Source organism: Semicossyphus pulcher, unplaced genomic scaffold (genome assembly GCF_022749685.1).
Source record: "Semicossyphus pulcher isolate SPU_LCO1_2020_fin unplaced genomic scaffold, fSemPul1.0.p SCAF_20, whole genome shotgun sequence".
In the NCBI taxonomy this organism is placed as follows: Eukaryota; Metazoa; Chordata; class Actinopteri; order Labriformes; family Labridae; genus Semicossyphus; species Semicossyphus pulcher.
In genome coordinates, this window is record NW_027211694.1 from 1,621,032 (window position 1) to 1,640,770 (window position 19,739).

Sequence of the window (19,739 nt, forward strand, 5' to 3'; positions counted from 1 at the left end):
ATATGTCATTTAATTTAAATCAATTTGCTCTTATAAAATTAGATACTGAGAAGGTAAAGAAAATATGTTGTCCTTTGGCAGTTTTAAACAACGGAGAGAAGCATCATCTCCACACAATAAAACAAGTTCAGGTGCAGTTTCAGTCGTTAGCAGTCCTTTGGATTCATGTTTAGTCTGCAAAACACTCCAAAGCTAACACCAAGCTAGAAGCTCAAGTTGGGGGCAGGTGTGTTTGCCAGCTTTGGACAATCTGTCCATGCAGATAATTGCAACTGCACACTTGTTTCTTGGAACGGGCAGCGTAGAGAAGAGAAGAGTACTTTAATGTCCTGGAGGAGCAATTCAGCTTCGAGAGTGAAGGCAATGAAAAATAAACGCAGAACAGGAGAGCAATGTTAAAGGAAACAAGAGCATTAAATGTCTGTTTTTGCAGTGTACTTTTATTTAAAGAGAGCTACTTCTCTCACCGCACGCGTCAGGGATGCATGGAGGAGGAGGGAGGGAGGGATGCAGGGAGGGAGGGAGGGAGGGGAGCGTCAGAGGTCAGGCAGGGGGAAGAGAGTGGGACTTTGAAGGGAGGCGGAGTTGTTCTTGTTCAAATTTTAACTAAGTGCTGAGGGACGTGCCAGAAAGGTAAGAATTGCTTTAATTCATCAATAATTATATTCCCGAAGTAGAAAATATATATATTTTTATTGAGGAATATCCACAATAAAAGCAGGATATTTCATTAAAAAATGAAACCAACAAAAAGGAAGCAGGATAAAACCGAGAGAAGCGCTTCATACTGCAGACTGGCCAAACAAAAGAAATTAATTTCCTAAACATTTTTCTAAATAATATTTTTTTAAAAATCCTTTTAACGTCACATGAAGATTCCTGAAGCCACAAATATTTGTTCCACTTTCTGTTCATATTGTAAAAAATTAGCATCACATGAGGAGTTATAATGATTTTCGGAGCCTGTTAACTGTCTGTGGATTGATGTGCCAACATCAGAAACCCCCAGCAGCACTGAGCGTTGTGACAGGCAGCCGACTCCGTCATCATGTGCCACTCATGTTTCTTTAAGATATGTCATTTAATTTAAATCAATTAGCCACAAGTAACGTTAGCTAACATAAAGATATCTCTGGGTTTGAACAGCTGGTAATGTTTTCCATAATCTTAAAACAAAGGTTTAGTTATTTTCAGATGGTTTAAAGTAGAAATGTTTCATATTTTACATTTAAAAGAAGCAAATCAAAAGGTTTTAACAAGAGACGTCTTTAAAAAACTGAAAAACTTAGTGACAGTAGCTGCTGTAGCAATAATAGCGTTTGTAGCAGCGCGCTAAGACCTTATAGAGTTCATTTTTGACCGTGAATAGAACGGTCAAATAAAATAAGTTTGACAAAAAGAAATAAAACAATGTTGACTGAAGTTCTACTTACTAGCATTTTTTCAGACCTTTCAACCCAGGCTCTTAAACAGACCTTGAATGAAACTTTTTATCTCCACTTTTGTCAAACTTTGTGCTTTAATCAAACCATTGACGCTCCACCCAGTAAAGTTCAAACAATGATACTCACCACGTCTGCCTGTACAAGGTTAAACCAGTGATGATGAAGTCGCAGGAAACAGTTGGTGCAGAGGAGCGCTGATCTTCATCTCTGCCTCTGCCGGCGTTTTCCATAAGAGAACATCACCTACACACTGTGAGGCTGTTTGTTTGGCTGCTTAGAGACCAGCAAGATGTCAGGGTGTTGTGTTGACAATAAAGTCAGTGCGATCAGTGTGTGTGTGTGTGTGTGTGTGTGTGTGTGTGTGTATGTGTGTGGTCTCAGGTTTCACAGCTTTTAGTTAAATTGCAGACAGAAGCAGGCTTATGTAACACACACATGCACTCACAGAAGTATCAGCAGAGGGTTACCACACCTTCTCTTTAGATGTTTCTTTTCAGACAGGAGAACAACAAGAAGCTTTACTCAGTTGTTTGCCGGTTGCAGCTTCCTAAATGAAAGGATTTGCTGCTTTTTGTCATTTCAATCTTGGTTTGATTAAAGAAGCATTTTGAAGATGTCACTTTGGCTCTGAGAAGCTGTTATGAGCATTTCTTACAGATTAATCTATAAGGAGAAAAGTTGTTGTAGATCAAATTCTGGGTTTTTATTTTGCAAATTTACCCAAACAACTGTAGACAGATCACCTAAATGAGCCAACCAACCACCCAACCAACCAACCAAATAAGAGGTCATGATCATAGTTTGGGGTAATTTTTCATTAAAAAGTCACACAAAAGGATGATATACCATTTTTTTGCTCTTATAAAATTAGATACTGAGAAGGTAAAGAAAATATGTTGTCCTTTGGCAGTTTTAAACAACGGAGAGAAGCATCATCTCCACACAATAAAACAAGTTCAGGTGCAGTTTCAGTCGTTAGCAGTCCTTTGGATTCATGTTTAGTCTGCAAAACACTCCGAAGCTAACACCAAGCTAGAAGCTCAAGTTGGGGGCCGGTGTGTTTGCCAGCTTTGGACAATCTGTCCATGCAGATAACTGCAACTGCACACTTGTTTCTTGGAACGGGCAGCGTAGAGAAGAGAAGAGTACTTTAATGTCCTGGAGGAGCAATTCAGCTTCGAGAGTGAAGGCAATGAAAAATAAACGCAGAACAGGAGAGCAATGTTAAAGGAAACAATAGCATTAAATGTCTGTTTTTGCAGTGTACTTTTATTTAAAGAGAGCTACTTCTCTCACCGCACGCGTCAGGGATGCATGGAGGAGGAGGGAGGGAAGGAGGGAGGGAGGGAGGGAGGGAGGGAGCTTTATTCTTACAGCCAGTGACAGTTTGCTGTTAAACCACTGAATTAACATGAAGTTATGTAGAAATAAAGGTGAAGTTTCCGTTTTACTTCCTCTCTTTTTCTCACCTGCAGGTGCTCACCTTCTATTTTCCTGTTTTTGTCTCCTAACTTTATTTAACAAACTTGTTCAACATGTTTTGATTTAATTGCTCCTCCTCTTTGTTTGAAATCTTTTAAAAACTGAATATATTTATGTATATATATAAATATATATTTGAGTCTTGCATTGTTGTCCTATAAAATAAGTGCTTTGAAGAAGTAACATTTAACTGTTGAAAATTTTACCTTAGGAGAAGCATTTTCTCACAGCCTGATGGCTAAACAAATGTATAGAAGGAAGTTAATCACAGGGGTTCCTTTGGAAACATCTGAACCTTGATTAACACTGATGTGATCGCAGGAAAGAAAAAGAATACACTCTGATGTTGTTCAGCTCTGAAGTTACAATTTGTTGAGACAATTTAACACACGTGCAAATAAATGACAATGAGTTTAAACCTTCTGAAAACCAGAGTGTCTCTTCTGAGGAGATCAACCCAGAGGGAAGTTCTTCAAACATTTCCTGTCTCAAACATCACCAAAAGTATCCTCAGCTAACTCAACAGTATAAAAGCAGATAAAGCAGCATTCATGGAGCGCATGGCTGCATCAAAACGAAACCTCTATTGGATGCCAAAGGAAAGTGCTGGAAATCAATTCAAAGTCTGGTTGTAAAGGATTAAATGGAACTCTTATGTTGAAAGGAACAGCGCTCAGAGAAGAACTGATCTGAATCCTTAAATAGCATGTAAGCTGGTTTGCAGTTTCATTTCTGCTTGTGTTTGTTTTCCCAGCCAACATGCAGTCCATACCAGATCTGATCAGGAAGAAGAGAGATGGAGAAACGTTTTGTGACGAAGAGATCAAAACTTTCGTCGAGGCTGTGACGAACAAAACCATGCAGGAGTGTCAGATCGGTAAGACAAACACTTTAACACTTTCCTGAGTTTGTTTCCTCGCCTCATGTTCCACCTTCTCAGGAGCCATGCTGATGGCCATCTGGCAGAAGGGAATGGTAGCCAAGGAGACCATGACCCTGACCCGAGAGATGATGTTATCGGGAGAAGTGATGTCGTGGCCAAAGGAGTGGGCGGGGCTGGTGGTTGATAAACACTCAACAGGAGGGGTGGGAGATAAAGTCAGTCTGGTGTTAGCGCCAGCGCTAGCTGCCTGCGGCTTTAAGGTACACAACTACACACACACACACACACACACACACACACACACTCTAGCTTAGTGTATCCGCAATTTATGGTAACTGGGACATTGACGGAAGCTAATTTTAGGTAGCCAAAAACAGGCTTAAACAAAACATACTTGCAAAAACATTAACGCTAAACTCGCTGCAGTAGCGTGATGTCAATCACCATAAACTATTAGGAACATGTTTACTGAGGGAATACATCAGGAGAGGAGGAGGAACATTTTCTCATAGACTTCTATAGAATCAGACTCCTTTTGGCCACCTGCTGGCCACTACAAAGAATGCAGGTTTAAGACACTTTTTGCACTGGCTTCACTTTTAAAACCAATAAGCTGTGTGCACTTCTTACATACAGTCTATGTTCATTTCTTCTATGATGTCATAACCACAGGTGTGTGTTTCTGGACAGGTGCCTAAGATTAGTGGGCGGGGCTTGGCTCACACGGGAGGAACTCTGGACAAACTGGAATCCATACCAGGATACAACATCCAGCAATCAGCTGCACAGGTGACCAAATAAAACAAAGATGCTAAAGCTACTGTTATCATGAGCATGTTAGCATTTAGCTCAAATCACCACTGTACCAAATGGTGCCTTCAAGTGGGGTCGTCTTTGACCATGTCTATGAGAAGAGGCCATATTAACGCCCCGTTTTGTTTTTATTCATACGTATTTAATGTCTGATATTATAACGGCTTCATGTTCGTCTTCTGTCATCATGTTTTCACATTTCCTGCTTGCTAGCTTGCTAGCCTCCATAGCTTCTAGTCATCATTAGTAAAGTTAGAACACTGAATCTTTTCTTTCATTTCGTCTCTGAAATACATTTAAAAAACATCGAGAGATGTTATCAGAGTAACAAGGACTTCAAAGTTTAATATCACAAGCAATGTTTTTTCATATTCGTGTCTCTGTATTGTTTTAATTACCTGTTTAAATGTTTAGATTCTGGAGATCCTGGCCTCGGTGGGCTGTTGCATCGTGGGTCAGACTGAGATGTTGGTTCCTGCAGATCGTGTCCTGTACGATCTGCGGGACGCCACCAGCACCGTGGACAGTCTACCGCTGATTACTGGTACTGACCTGACTTTACTAAGATGAAATGATAATAATGTTAATATGATGTTAAACGTGTTCTTGTCGATGTTTCAGGTTCGATCATCTCAAAGAAAGGTGCAGAGTCTCTGTCTGCTCTGGTGCTGGATGTGAAGTTTGGACGAGCTGCTCTGTGTAAAGACCTGCAGAGCGCCAAACAGCTCGCACAGTTACTCGTAAGAACATTTTAATTCTCATCATATTTACACTTTAACTTTAACACTTAATGCTCTTTTACTGTATAAATATAATACTTCACTGAGGAGTCATAGGAGCCAATACAATTAAATTATATGGAAATACAAAGACTGATAAAATAAATATAAAGACAAATAAAACTGTAAATACAGTACAAAAATAAACTCAAGCCAAATTAATTAATGCTAATCAATGAATTATTAATGTGTTGTAAAATATTAATGTGAACAGAAATAAATTAACAAATAAATGTAAAAAAAATAAAATAAAAATGTAAAAAAAATATTTTCTCAGTCCTGCCTCCAAAGCCCTCCCTGTAGAGGAGGCTGTCATGCGCGCGCAGGCTAGTAACCACGGCAACTGAAGGAGCCAGATATACACTGTGTAAAAACGTGAAATGACAACATTACACCGCCAACACTATCGAAGCAGACACACCTCAAACCAGCGGCGAAACTGGCAGCACTTAGTGTGCTAACAGAGACTGTGGAAAAACAGAGCCGACTGACTTTTCCTTGGGGATTAAACTGTTGATTATTTTCTCGATTAATGATGATGTGGGTGATGTGTTTTATTACAGGTGGATGCAGGAAATGGCCTGGGCTTGCGCACGGGGGTGGTGCTCAGCTGTATGGACGCTACGATTGGTCGATGTGTGGGAAACAGTCTGGAGGTGATTGAATCTCTGGAGACGCTGAAAGGAAACGGACCCGACGACCTGATGGAGCTCGTCACAACTCTGGGTAACGATGTTATTTTGAACCCTGAAGTACTCTTTAGTGTCATGTGATACATTATGTTATTGCTAACATGCGTACTGTCAAATACTTTTGCATACGACATATTAGTACTGATTTTTGTTGCTCTGTCTGTAGGCGGTGTGCTGCTGCTGATGACCGGCGCCGTGTCCGACCTATCAGAAGGCAGAAAGAAGATTTCTGACGTTGTGATTGGTGGAGCAGCTCTGTCCAAGTTCCAGGCCATGATGGAGAAACAGGGCGTGGCCAAAGAGACAGCTCGCGCGCTTTGCTCCGCCCACACAGATTACTACAGCATCCTGAGAAAATCCAAACATCAGAGGGAACTCAAGACTCCTGCAGATGGTAAGACTTTTATTTTGAAGGGCACGCAGGCTGTACATGAGGTAGACGTTATTAAAGATGAACTTAAGTATTTATTAGCTTTGTACTTAGGTTCTCATATCTTCACAAACTTCTATATTTACTTATTTAATTACTTATTTTCGTACTTTCTTACTGTTTTTCCTCCTGCAGGTGTCGTCGTGGACGTTGATGGTTTGGTGCTCGCAGAAGTTCTTCATAAGTTGGGGGCGGGACGATCAAAGGCCGGAGAGCCTGTCAATCACAGTGTGGGGGCGGAGCTCCTGGTGTCACTGGGTCAGAGCATTGGGAAAGGTGAGAGTTCAGTGATGAAAATAATGATGATGAGTTCAGGGACCATCTCTGATGTTTGACTTGTGTACTTTCAGGCATGTCCTGGCTGCAGCTGCACTACGAGGATCCGGCTCCGACTCCAGACCAGATCAATCGACTGCAGAACGCTCTGACTCTGGGGAAACGTGAAGACGCACAAACACAACAAAAACAGACACTGGTGAAAGAACTACTGCTCCCAGATTGACACAAGTTTTAATACTTTAACGCTTTTTTAAGATTTTAAAAATAATAATAAATGATGCTGTTGTACGTTTAGTAGCCACTTAGGAAATTAAACAAAGACTGGCATTTCTTAAAAACTATAGAAGCTACAGAAATAAACATAAATGTCCTGCTGCTGTTCTGCTGCCTGCTGACACAATAAAAGGATGTGATATTTTCCTGACTCTGTGGGTGTCCCTGAACACAACATGGTAACTACTTCCCGTATTTATGAGATATAATAAACTTTACTAATTGTGGGTTAAATTCACTTGCTAAATGTAACATAGTGATTAATTATGGCGCAGGGAAAAGGACAAAATTAAGACTATTGAGAGGCCGAAGGAGGCTATATCCTTGCCGAAGCCAGCTACTGATCTGGCCAATGATAAGTCAGCGCAGGTAACTGAGAGGCCGGCGGTGGTAAATGAGAAGCCGCCTATTCAATCGACCAGGGCGGCAAGTCATGCGTCTAACATGGCAACCCAATGGATCGGCTACTGACTGGGCTGGTCATTAGCTTCCCAGGCTGGCGACTAGCACGCCGAAGCTAGCTACATTAGCCATTGATTTGATATTCGGTATCGCTGCTTAGAACGTGCATGTGCACAAACTTATCCATCCATTCATCTGTGGGTTTAATATTTCATAAGGACCATTAACCGTTACATTTAAATCTACACCAGTTTGTGTGCTCAGTCAAGCCCAGCTGTCAAGTTGCCTTTTCTTTTCTGTGAGTTATGAATATGAATGTATAGTCCAATTAATTATGATTGAGAAAGATCGATCACAGATGGGTTCGCTTAGATGGATTAGATTTTCTCCCGGCACCCGAAACGCTATTTTGAAACAAAGTTTGGAGTTGTGCGCGCTAAAACGACTTTATTCACTATTAATCATACAGAAAACATATTAAATTTATATAAAATATTGGATTAAAATAATAATAAATAAATCATAATAAAAACGTTATGAAATCTGAGCACATTCTTCTTATGCACAGATGACCATGATTGGATAACTGCACACATAATTACAAGAATGAAAGAGGAAATTATTGCAGCTCAGAAGCCTGATGCAGTTAAATCAAAAGTTATTATTTATTTAACTTATTGATCATCAGGTACAACATTTTTAGAAAGTCTAAGTATTGCAGCCGACTTTCTATTAACCTCTTGTGCTCCTATTTCACTTGAATTACCCATAGACTGTATAAATAATTTAATTAATTACCACATACATAGCTTTAAAGTGGGTAAAAAACTGTTTTCGTGTTGTATGACACATGTGTCACATCCAGATTGTTTCTGTTGGTTGCAGAGAGAATGAGATAAATTCTCAAAGCCGAGATGAAATTATTTTATGGTTGCAGAATGACTTCAAACAGAAAGTATGAAGTCACTTGTTCAGGCAGTAATGTAGCTATCTGGCCAGCAGAGGGCGCCAGAGCACACCAAGAACAACAATGTAGCACTTTGAGATTTTACTTATATTTATTTATTTACACTTTAAAGCTTCAGAAAGGATCATTTCGCTTTTTTTTTGACGTTTTCAGACAGATTTATTCCTCTCACCTCTCTGTACTAATATTTTACCTGCAAAATAAGCAACATGTTTTGTATTGAGTCCAGTGTATGCTACGTTTTACTATTTAATCCACTACATTTGTTTTACGTGTATTATAACTTTAAAGATTCAGTTAATATACACAAATGTGAATCCACTTGTGTTTGAAATAACATAAATAAAAGTAATGAGAATGAGATCAACTTCTACCTGCTGCAACATTAAAGTGACGGACACATTAATATTTCTCTAGCGGTCTGGCCGTGCAAGCAGTGAGGTCTTTATTTTGAAAAAAATTAAGCCGACCGGAAGTACTTTCCTCACCGCGACTGGCGGTTATTAAATTTAAGTCCGTCATGGCGGCCGGACGAGGGGAGTTTTTTCGGAGTTTCTTGGATGGTTTGGAGAGGAAACCCGCCCAGCCGGCCCCGGGTGGGCGGCAGCCGGGTACAGGCAGAGGACGGGCGGGGTGGAAGAGGAGGAAGAAGTGGCAGCCGAAAGCAGCACCGAGCTCGGTTAGCGGGAATGGCCGCAGGTGAAAGGGTGTAACTCCTGGAGGATTTTACAACACACTTCTGCCCTATCAAAACATTTTCAACAGTTCTGTATTTCTTTATTTTTTAATTTGTATCCCAGCCCAGAACCGAAAACACAAAAGGCGAAAGCAAATCCTCCTGAAATGAAAATTTCTCCGGCCAAGGAAAACTTTATTGAAAGGTAAGCTAGCTAGCATCAACAGCTAACATCAAAGGCTCATGCACTCACCACTGTCAGTTAAAATTTGAACCTTTTATGTTTTACATTTTTTATTTTGATATTTTCAAGAAACTTAACTAAGCATGTATTCAAGAAAACACATTAACCTAAATGTGACCTTAAATAAAACCTCATGTTTAGCTCGTGTACTTTTAGCTAATATGAGGATTTCTTAAACCCTCAAATTTCCCCTTCACAATAAGAGCTTCCAAACACACAGAATAAAAGAAAGCTAATTCACCACTTTTGCCTTGAATATTGAGTAAAATATTTATGAAAACTAATGATGATTTTATGTTAAAGATAACTGATATGCTGACTTATTTTTCAGCTGGTTCGCCAATTGATTAGTTAATCCGCATATAATAAATGAGCAACTATTTAGACAGCCTTTTCCTTTAAATGAATTCTACGTGTATATACCAAGAAGTAGCTAGTTACTACTATGCTATATAAAGTAATGATTGCTTAGCTTAGACACGCTCCTACAGGTGTTGGAGATGAATGAGTGGTTGACAAGAACATAAACAAAGGCGTGAGGTCTTTGTAGTAAGGCCTTGTTGCTCTGTTTTCAGGCTGCCGTCCGAGATCCTGATGAAGATTTGTTCGTTCCTGGACGCCTCTGCGCTGTTCTGCATCAGCCACGTCAGCAAGCTCTTCCACCAGCTTGCAAACGATGAGTAAGTCTGACAAAGGGAGGCTTTTACTTTGAAACATCTGGACTTCTTTTGCTGTAACGCAGCTGGAGTGCTTTAACTGTGAAATTACTGCATAATATTGCAATTATTGTAAACTTGTGTTAAAATAGACTGTATCTTCGTACTGTTCTTTCACCGTAGTGTCATATGGCACAAGATTTACATGTCAGAGTTTGGGAGCCCGACATGGAAGCCCAAGTTGGCGGATGAAGCGGTGCTGAAGGTTGACCCAGTGGAGGCGGGGGATCAATCGGTGGGGGATCAATCGGCGGGGGATCAGTCGGCAGGGGATCCTTCGGCAGGGGATCAGTCGGCAGGGGATCAGTCAGCAGGGGATCCTTCGGCAGGGGATCAGTCGGCAGGGGATCCTTCGACAGGCCACTGGAAGAGGATGTACTTCCGGACCATTGCTGGACATGAGATGAACAAGTGGAGTAGAGAGCTGAGAGAAATGAGCCCATACACAGGGCTGCCCAGGCGGACAGAGTGGGTCCTCAGGTACGGTTAGAGTTATCGTATCAAAAATCAGGTTCTGAGGGCTGTAATCGAATATATAGAGCCATGTTTGAAAAAGTTGGAACTTCATTATTAAAGTTGTTATTTTCCAGGAAACTGAATGTGAGCTGGGAGCTGACGGTGTGTGAATATTCCGGATGGAAGACCACGCTAGAGCAGAGCCGAGCGTACTTCTTCGAGACGTCCGTGATCGTCTGCTGGAGAGGGAGCAGCTTCCCCAAATACCATAACATCAGCAACATCCAGCTGCACGGAGTCAGGAAGGAGACGCAGAAGAGCACCAAAGCCGGGAGGTAAGATACACTCCTTCCTCTTTTATAACACCTCATCCCTTCCTTCACTGCTCCGTCCATCCTCCTCTCCTCCAGGCCTGGCTGGTGCTCTCTGATCTCTAAGCTGGACATGAAGACTCAGCGAGGTCACTTCATTGGCAAAGACAGACTGATCACACTGATGCATCTGTCGCCCGGCTACATCGTAGGCATCTGGAGGGTGAGCGTGCAGCAGAAAATGATGCTTTATTTTTTTAAAACTAAAATCTAATAAATCTCAACTAGAATTGAAATAAAAATGTGTTTTGCACGTCAGTGTTGACCAGCAGAGGGCAGCAAAATACAAAAGTAGTGTAAGGAAGTAAACGGGAAGAAAACAATTCACTCAATTATTACAAACAAAAAACTTGCTAACAAGAAGTAGAACTCCTGGATCCCACAGGATCCGTGTCCGCCTCGTCCCGTCTGCGCCGCGGTTCTGGTCCATCAGAGGGCGTGCAGCCTAGCCCGCAGGATGCGTGTCTGGCATTGACTATAGTGGGCGCGACGCACACAGAACGCGCCGGAGACGGATCCCGTGGAATTTAGGCTTGAGACCTCACTTTATTTGTTATTTTTTCAATGAAGGTGCGTTTTAGATAATTCTCCATTTGCCCGTTTAATTGTGTGGTTAAAAGAACAGCAACCTGACTTTACATACATGTCTCATCTACGTGTTTATAATGTCAGAACACAGACAGAAATAAAGACGTTTAATGTTCGTGTGTTTCAGGGTCAGAACAGTGTCGCCTTCGTCATGGTCTGCCTTCACTTTCACAAGCTGGTGGAGAAAAGCCTGCTGGGATCTCCGGTCTGGTGAGTTCACCTCCACAGGAACAATGGTCTGTATATGTAAAGTAAGTTAATCAATGTGCAGCCCCCTCACTCTGACGTCTCTCTATTAGTGCATGTCCATGGAGTCCTGTTTGTGCATGTGTGTACTTCAGGCCTGTGTGTGTGTGTGTGTGTGTGTGTGTGTGTGTGTGTGTGTGTGTGTGTGTGTGTGTGTGTGTGTGTGTGTGTGTGTGTAGCAACAGAGTGAACAACTTGAAAGTATCTCTTCTTCTTCTTCTTCCAATACTTTTCCAAAGCTCTGAAGTTGAAATAATCTCTGCAGCGCCTCATTCAGATTCCCTCTGTTCAGGACTTTCATCTAGTTTGTCCCTCCCTGCAGCCCGTACCTCCCCCCTGTGGATAACTCGGACCCTGAGTTCAGTCTGCATGACTACACTCTGCACTTTTGCCTGCACAACACCGGCACTGAGATCATGTCCGGACACTTCCGCCATATCTCCTGCTGCACAGGTAATCTGATGCAAAGGGGTTAAAGGGTAACCTCGACACTCAATATAATGTCAATATCAGGTAGTGTAACCACTTTATCTAACCTGATTTACTGGAAATCTGATCGTTTAATCCACCCTGATGAACAGGAAACACTTAATTTAACCAGAGTGGTAACCTGATTGCTTTATCTCATCTATTAACTGTTAATTATTTCAAATGTTTCAGTAATTTAAAGGTTGCTGACTTCTCTCACGAACATCTTTATAAAACACAGATTGACTTTCCGATGCTTCAGACTGACGTTATCTTTACTTTTATTTTGAAAACCTAAAGTTTGTTGTGTCTGCATTCAGCTCCCAGGATCACGGATGGACTGGTGGAGCTGATTGTCATCAACAGGACCAACCTGTCCCATCACAGGTCTCTGTCTGGGAACGTCAAGCTGCCCTGGAAGAGCGCGGAGCTGGAGGGCTCAGTGGAGGTACGTGCACTACACACTCCTGTACAGCAGGTGGCGGTAAGCACCTTTAAAAATGAATATGGTGTGTTGTACATTTCACACACGTGGAAGAAGTTTATTTGTACTTTTTTTAGTGGATTAAATGATTATACGGACTTATATCGGAGCAGGTTGTTGTCAGGATGTAAAGATAATTTAATTAATTGCTTCCCGTAGCTGTAATAGGAAACTTCCTCGCACGTAATATTGGAGGCCATATACTTAAACGTTAACTCAACAGGGTATGTAGAGACAATTTCAAAATAAGAGACGGACATTTTTTTCAACTTTAATTGACTAAAACACATTTTCAGTGGGTCAAAAGTTTCAGATAATTTGTTCTAATACACAAAAGCTGAAATATAAAATTCTTTCCTGGCTCTTATTTTGAAATGATCTCTTCTCTGAAAGAAGATACCCTGTTAACTGTACCTGCTGCACTAAAACTAACAACTGTCTAATTACGTCATTATTTAGAAGTTGAACGCAGCGATTTACTGATGCTGTGATAAACCTGGACGCACTGCGGCCGTAGATTTAGGTTGTTTCGTGTCTCGGCTGTTGGGGAGAAAATCCCTTTATTTCGGCTCTGACGGATCTTTCTCACGCCGCGTAGAACTGCTGCATCATAACGCTGACTCTGCTGGACGAGTTCCAGAAACCCTTGTGGTGCGTCAGCTCGCCCATTTGCATCAAGATGGCGAAGAAGAAGCTGTCCTTCGACTACAGCGGCGAGCACTATCTGATGGAGTACCGGGACTGTGATGGTCAGGTGAAGATGAAGCTGGTGTGGCTGAAGGAGCAGAAGCAGTTCTTCCTCATCAGCCTCATCGTCTACGTCTCCGTTTCCAAAGTCAACAAGCACTTCAGCACCGAGTACGGAAAGTAAACCGCACGAGTCGCAGGTTTGGTTTATGATTTCTACAGTTCTGATGAAGTGAGTTTTTCAAATGTTAAATCAATTGTCAAAAGTTTGGGTTTATGTGCTTATTAAATTAAAGCAAGTGTTATATATTAAAGTTTATGCTGTAACAGCAGCATGCGATCAATTTCAATTTAAAGGAATGCTTATGAAACTCTTATTTCTACACTTTTCATGTACAAAAAGTGACTCTGTTGTTTTGGTGGAATAAAAGTAAAAAATAAAGCAAACTTAAATTTTGAAAAACATCAGATTAGACCCTGAAAAAAGTGATTACGTTTGATTTTCAATAATAAAAGGCAGAATTTCACCATTAAAGTTGACTTCAATAAGCAATAAAAGCTGTAACTTTCTTTTCACTTACATTTAAGGAATATAAAATATATTTTTAGAGTTCAAGCAGGTATGAGGAATTTGTTTGATTACTGCGTCTCTTTCACAGCCCGGGGTGTAGGCCCACCGCTTTGGGGTCGCATTTATGTTTGTTTCAGAAATGAGTACAAAAAGAAAATCTTACAGAACAGCAGCTTTTACTACAATATTTACAACACGCTGACCAGCTTCATTCTAGAGTTCGGACTGTGTTTACGAAAAAAATTACACACATTTAATTTTGGAAGAAAAACTCCTGAAATGCTTTATTTGTATTTTGTTACTAATGCAGCCAGTGTGACTGTAGCAAAAATAATAAAACACCAACACTACATTCATGTCAATTAAAGACTTTTATTTAAATGATAAACAAAAAAAGTCCAACATACCCTTCGCTTACAGAATATTTCAAAATGACATTACATTACATTCATCACATCTGATCACATTAGATTGCAAAAGAAAATTTGTAAGAAAAAGTGTCAATTCTTCAGTCAAAAGCCTTTTTTTCTGGATTTAACAATTATTGCTGAACACACCTTAATCAGTCCCTGTATTTTAACAATTCATTAATCAGTCCATTTAAAACAGTATTTCATTTAATAAACATTTCAATTTCAGAATAAAAATGAAAATGTTTTTCTAAATGATAACGGCCTGAGTCCACTCACGCCGTTTTTTGCTCCCATTTTCTGTACAAAACCAAAGCAGTTCAGTGTTTTCAGTGCAAAAAACGCCCTCAGCAGTCTTGGTAGATAACACCGCTGCGCTCATTAATGTCAGTTCTCCCTCACTGACCAATCAAAATCAAGAAGCGGCGGGTATGCCGATACAAACTTTGTCAACAACAATGGCGGAGGAGAAGCTAATCCTTTTGTTTTTTCAAGGGTACAGTTTCCAGGTGTAGATCAAATCACCAGGACTGCTTTTTTTCACCTCAAAAACATCGCTCGTCTCCGTTCATCACTCTCTTTCCCTGCTGCTGAGACTCTGATCCAGGCCTTCATCACATCCAGAATTGACTACTGCAACAGCATCCTTTACGGTTCATCCTCCAAAGTCCTCAAAAAAACTCCAACACATTCAGAACTCTGCTGCCCGCCTCCTCACCCACTCCCGCTCCCGTGAACACATCCCCCCTGTCCTCCAGAAACTCCTCTGGCTCCCTGCTCCACAACGCATCCAGTTCAAAGTCCTTCTTCTCAGCCACAAAGCCCTCCATAACCAGGCCCCTTCATACCTTACAGACCTGCTCCATCGCCACGCTCCCTCCCGCAGCCGCCACTGCTCTGATGCAAACCTCCTCTCACCACCACTCAGAACCGAGCACCGAACCCGGGGTGACAGAGCATTCTCCATAGCTGCCCCCTCCCTCTGGAACTCTCTACCCCAACACATCCTTAAAGGAAATGCATGTAAGGCTTTGAAACCTCATGTGATTTGGCCAATGTTCAGCTGAGCAGATGCTTAATTGACGAGAATACCTGAAAATATCTGCAAGCTTGATTAATCCTTGTTGTTGACAGGACATATGATCAGAGGGGCGGAGTTTCTTCCATTGTCATTAGTACAGGGACTAAAGTATGGAAGGAGTCTCTCAGTGAAGGAGCAGTCGGTATAGGCGTAGAGTAGATCTGCAGTATCTACGTCATAAAAGCAAACAAGGCCGTCCTCATAATTCACAAACACTCCCACCCTCTCAAGCTTTGATGTCAAAGAGAGATTGACAGCGATTTTATCAGGGGCAACGTACTCATCTTCATTCCTCAACCCTAATGTCCAAAAGCCCTCCTCAGGACTCAGTGTGATACCTCCCTTCCTGCCAATGGACTCTTTGGCCACTCCTACAGTCCAGGCAGTCTTCCCTGTAACCTGAACCTCAAAGTAAGATCGTCCTGAAGAGAAACTCTGCTTTCCTAAGACGTTTACACAACTGTAGAATCTCTCTGGGTTGTTTGGTAGTTTTCTTCTCACATCACCATGATGCACTTGTTTGCTGTCATCAGACAGGATCAGATTGGGATGTGCTGTATCAGGATCCAGAGTCACCTCCACTGCAAACTCCTGGACACTCTTCAGCTCAGCCTTCTTCCTGTGATATTCGTCCATGTCATCACCACAGTCTTTTTTTCTAGGGTACGGTGGATGATTGACAGGGGAAATGATAAGGGGGGCCGAATTTACACCGCTGTCATTGGTACATGGACTGAAGAATGGGTAGAGTTTCTCTGTGAAGGAGCAGCCAGTGAAGGAGTACAGAAGATCTGCAGAACCTACATCATAGAAGGAGACAAGACCCTCCTCATAATCCACAAACACTCCCACCTTCTTAGGATGTGACTTCAGAGAGAGATGAACCAAAGGCTCATCAATAGCTTGGTACTCATCTTCATTTTCCAAATAAACAGTCCAAAATCCAGATCTAGGACTCAGTGTGATACGTCCCTTCCTGCCAATGGACTCTTTGGCCACTCCAATGGTCCAGGCAGTTTTCCCTTCAACCTGGACCTCAAAGTAAGATCTTCCTGAAGACAAACTTTGCTTTCCTAAGACATTAACACATCTCTCAAACCTTTTAGGGTTGTCTGGGAGTGTTTTCCATACATCACCATCATGCACTTGTTTACCATCATGAGATAGGAAGAGCGCAGGATGAGCTGTATCAGGATCCAGAGTCACATCAATCGCAAACTGCTGGACACTTTTCAGCTCAGCCTTCTTTCTGTCATTCTCTTCCATGTGATAATCATAGCCAGGTGTCTTAAGGTTCAGAGGATGATTGACTGGACAGATAATCAGAGGTGCCGAGTTACGACCACTATCGTTTGTAAAGGGTGTAAAGAATGGGTGAAGTCTTTCGTTAAAGACGCATCCAGTAAAGGTGTAGAGGTGATCGGTAACATCTACGTCATAAAAGGAGACGAGCCCCTCCTCATAGTCCACAAACACTCCCACCCTCTGAGGATGGTGATTCAGAGAGAGACTGACGGGATGGTCATCATTTGCCTCGTACTCATCGCCATTGCTCAACATTATAGTCCAGTAGCCATTCTCAGGGTTTGCTTGGATATTTCCTTTCCTCTTGATTGACTCTTTGGCCACTCCCAAAGCCCAGGCAGTCTTCCCTGTAACCTGAACCTCAAAGTAAGATCTACCTGAAGAGAAACTCTGCTTTCCTAAGACGTTTACACACCTGTAAAATCTCTCTGGGTTGTTTGGTAGTTTTCTTCTCACATCACCATGATGCACTTGTTTGCTGTCATTAGACAGGATCAGATTGGGATGTGCTGTATCAGGATCCAGAGTCACCTCCACTGCAAACTTCAGTACGCTCTTCAGCTCAGCCTTCTTCCTGTGATATTCATCCCTGTCATCACCACAGTCTTTTTTCATAAGTTTCTGAGACTGATTGACAGGGGAAATGATAAGGGGGGCTGAATTTACACCGCTGTCATTGGTACATGGACTGAAGAATGGGTAGAGTTTCTCTTTGAAGGAGCAGCCAATGAAGGAGTACAGAAGATCTGCAGAACCTACATCATAGAAGGAGACCAGACCCTCCTCATAATCCACAAACACTCCCACCTTCTTAGGATGTGACTTCAGAGAGAGATGAACCAAAGGGGAATCAACAGCCCTGTATTCATCTCCATTACTTAAATCAATAGTCCAGAAACCATATTTAGGACTCAGTGTGATATCTCCCTTCCTGACAATCGACTCTTTGGCGACTCCTACAGTCCAGGCAGTTTTCCCCTTAACCTGAACCTCAAAGTAAGATCGTCCTGAAGAGAAACTCTGCTTTCCTAAGATGTTTACACATCTGTAGAATCTCTCTGGGTTGTCTGGTAGTTTTCTTCTCACATCACCATGATGCACTTGTTTGCTGTTATCAGACAGGATGAGATTGGGATGTGCTGTATCAGGATCCAAGGTAACATCAACTGCAAACTGCTGGACCCACTTAAGCGAGGACTTTGTTCTTTTACGATTGTGGTGCTCTGAAAGAGGACTTTGTGTCTTGAGATCTAAATAAAGGCAGAAAACACACACAGTCAGCTTTGCAAACCCAAAAAGTGTTTTGTTTCTGGACTTGCAAGATATCCCTAACAACTACCACAAATACAGGCTAGTTCATGTGAAAAAAACAAGGCAGTTTATGAACCATAAATGTTGGTATCGGACATAGCCACCATGATATCACCCATTGGTTTGCACAAGAAAAGAAGTTTTGACCAATGGTCAAACTTAAATATAGTCTTCTGGGTATGAAGCAAATATTTGCATGAATGCAGGAAAACTCTGTCCAAACAGTTGGTCTTAATATTCTTTGTCAAATATTTCAATAAATGGAACTTTTACCATCCAGTCACTTACCTTTTTGTCCAAAGCTCAATGTTTGCAAACGCTGCACCAGATCATTCCTGCTGATCTTTTCTAAAACCTTCAAGGTTACCTTCAGAGCTCCATGACCCTGATATTTCTGTACCAAAAGATCCACTACATGCTGCCTTCCTGCCTTTTCCAGCTGAGCCACTGGGATGCCTGAAAAGCAGTCCACGTTGTCATCATGCGTCAGGAACCACTTGAAATGCTCAAAGTCGTCTGCTTTCAACTCCTGCAGAGTTTTCCAGAGCTCCTCTTTGAGTTTTGCCATTCTGGCAGCCTGCTAAAAATATGCGATAATATCAGATGGAGGGACAGTGAATGATTAATTTACCTACTCTAATGGCAGTTTACCAGCACAACTGTTAGAAGATGATTTGAATGTAAGACGCACATTTATGTCTAAAAACAGTTTGTATTCAAGCAGAATACATTGCATGACATTGTGCTGAAATGCTTTATCCAAAGTGACTCATAATCAGTAAATCCACCCTGAAAGAAACTAGAGCTAAAAAAAAGGGTAAAATGCAGCTGTCCTAAACAAACCTCCTCCTAGGACTTTGTAGTTTTATCTTAAAATTAGCGACAACGTGCTAGTTTATGGTTATTTTTGCTTTTGTGCAGAATCATGTTGAAACAAATCGCAATCCTTTCTCTTGTTGACTCGCTAGCTCTTCCATTTACCCCCGAACAGTTCAGTACCCACCTCCTTTCTTTGCTCATTCATTCAGATTCTGTCACTCAGTAAGTTTTGCCATAATGACTCATTGCTGACAATAAGAGAAATTGTCACTGGAGATCACGTTGGATTTCTGTTATCTTGTGCAGATTCACCAGGGCAACTGCATCTTATATTCTTGGTCTGCAACCTTACGCATGTGTGTCCTCATTAGCACGCGGGAGCTTAACCAATGGCACGTTGGCAATAAATGTGCAAAACACTTTGGGGAAAATATGTTGAAATGCCCTCTGATCTGCGGCTATTAATGGTAGTTCTCATTAGAAAAAAATTAGAAAAACGTTCATAGGAGGTGACGTTTAGTTTGCGGAGTGAGTTCTATTTTCTTATCTTGCAGCTTCCACAGTGCAACTGCATCTTATATTCAATTTATCTATCATATAAATCAACATATAAATCATCAAGAAACAAGTATAATCATAAATAAAACAAGAGTTACTCACCTGGATGCGCCGAATGTTCGGCTTTATCCAGAAGGACCACGACACTATGTGAAATTGTCTTCAGACACAAACAAAACTATTCTGCACTGCATCTTTGCTGCCTCCCCGAGCTACTACCTTTAGTTTCTGTAGTCACTCCTTTGTCTTCGCTTTTCGCCTCCTCTTTTCACTGGTGTTGTGTCACAGCTTTAGTCATATTAT

At 41.5% G+C, this 19,739-nt stretch overlaps 2 protein-coding genes across 2 annotated transcripts; both read left to right on the plus strand.

The window, feature by feature from the left end:
• The first annotated feature begins 561 nt into the window (after positions 1 to 561).
• On the plus strand, positions 562 to 7,171 carry LOC138599494 (thymidine phosphorylase-like). Its single transcript, XM_069671191.1, has 10 exons — positions 562 to 633; positions 3,682 to 3,804; positions 3,868 to 4,070; positions 4,501 to 4,599; positions 5,038 to 5,167; positions 5,245 to 5,363; positions 5,966 to 6,128; positions 6,261 to 6,488; positions 6,660 to 6,800; positions 6,875 to 7,171. The coding sequence occupies exons 2-10, from the start codon at positions 3,687 to 3,689 to the stop codon at positions 7,024 to 7,026; spliced, it is 1,353 nt and encodes a 450-aa protein (XP_069527292.1). The 5' UTR covers positions 562 to 633; positions 3,682 to 3,686; the 3' UTR covers positions 7,027 to 7,171.
• Positions 7,172 to 8,965: 1,794 nt separating this feature from the next.
• On the plus strand, positions 8,966 to 15,331 carry LOC138599802 (F-box only protein 15-like). Its single transcript, XM_069671559.1, is given in 12 exon segments — positions 8,966 to 9,152; positions 9,251 to 9,326; positions 9,941 to 10,045; positions 10,205 to 10,312; positions 10,433 to 10,561; positions 10,672 to 10,872; positions 10,948 to 11,071; positions 11,624 to 11,706; positions 12,065 to 12,195; positions 12,531 to 12,658; positions 13,293 to 13,561; positions 15,121 to 15,331. Coding segments are annotated over 12 exon segments (1,752 nt in total).
• The last annotated feature ends 4,408 nt before the right edge of the window (positions 15,332 to 19,739 follow it).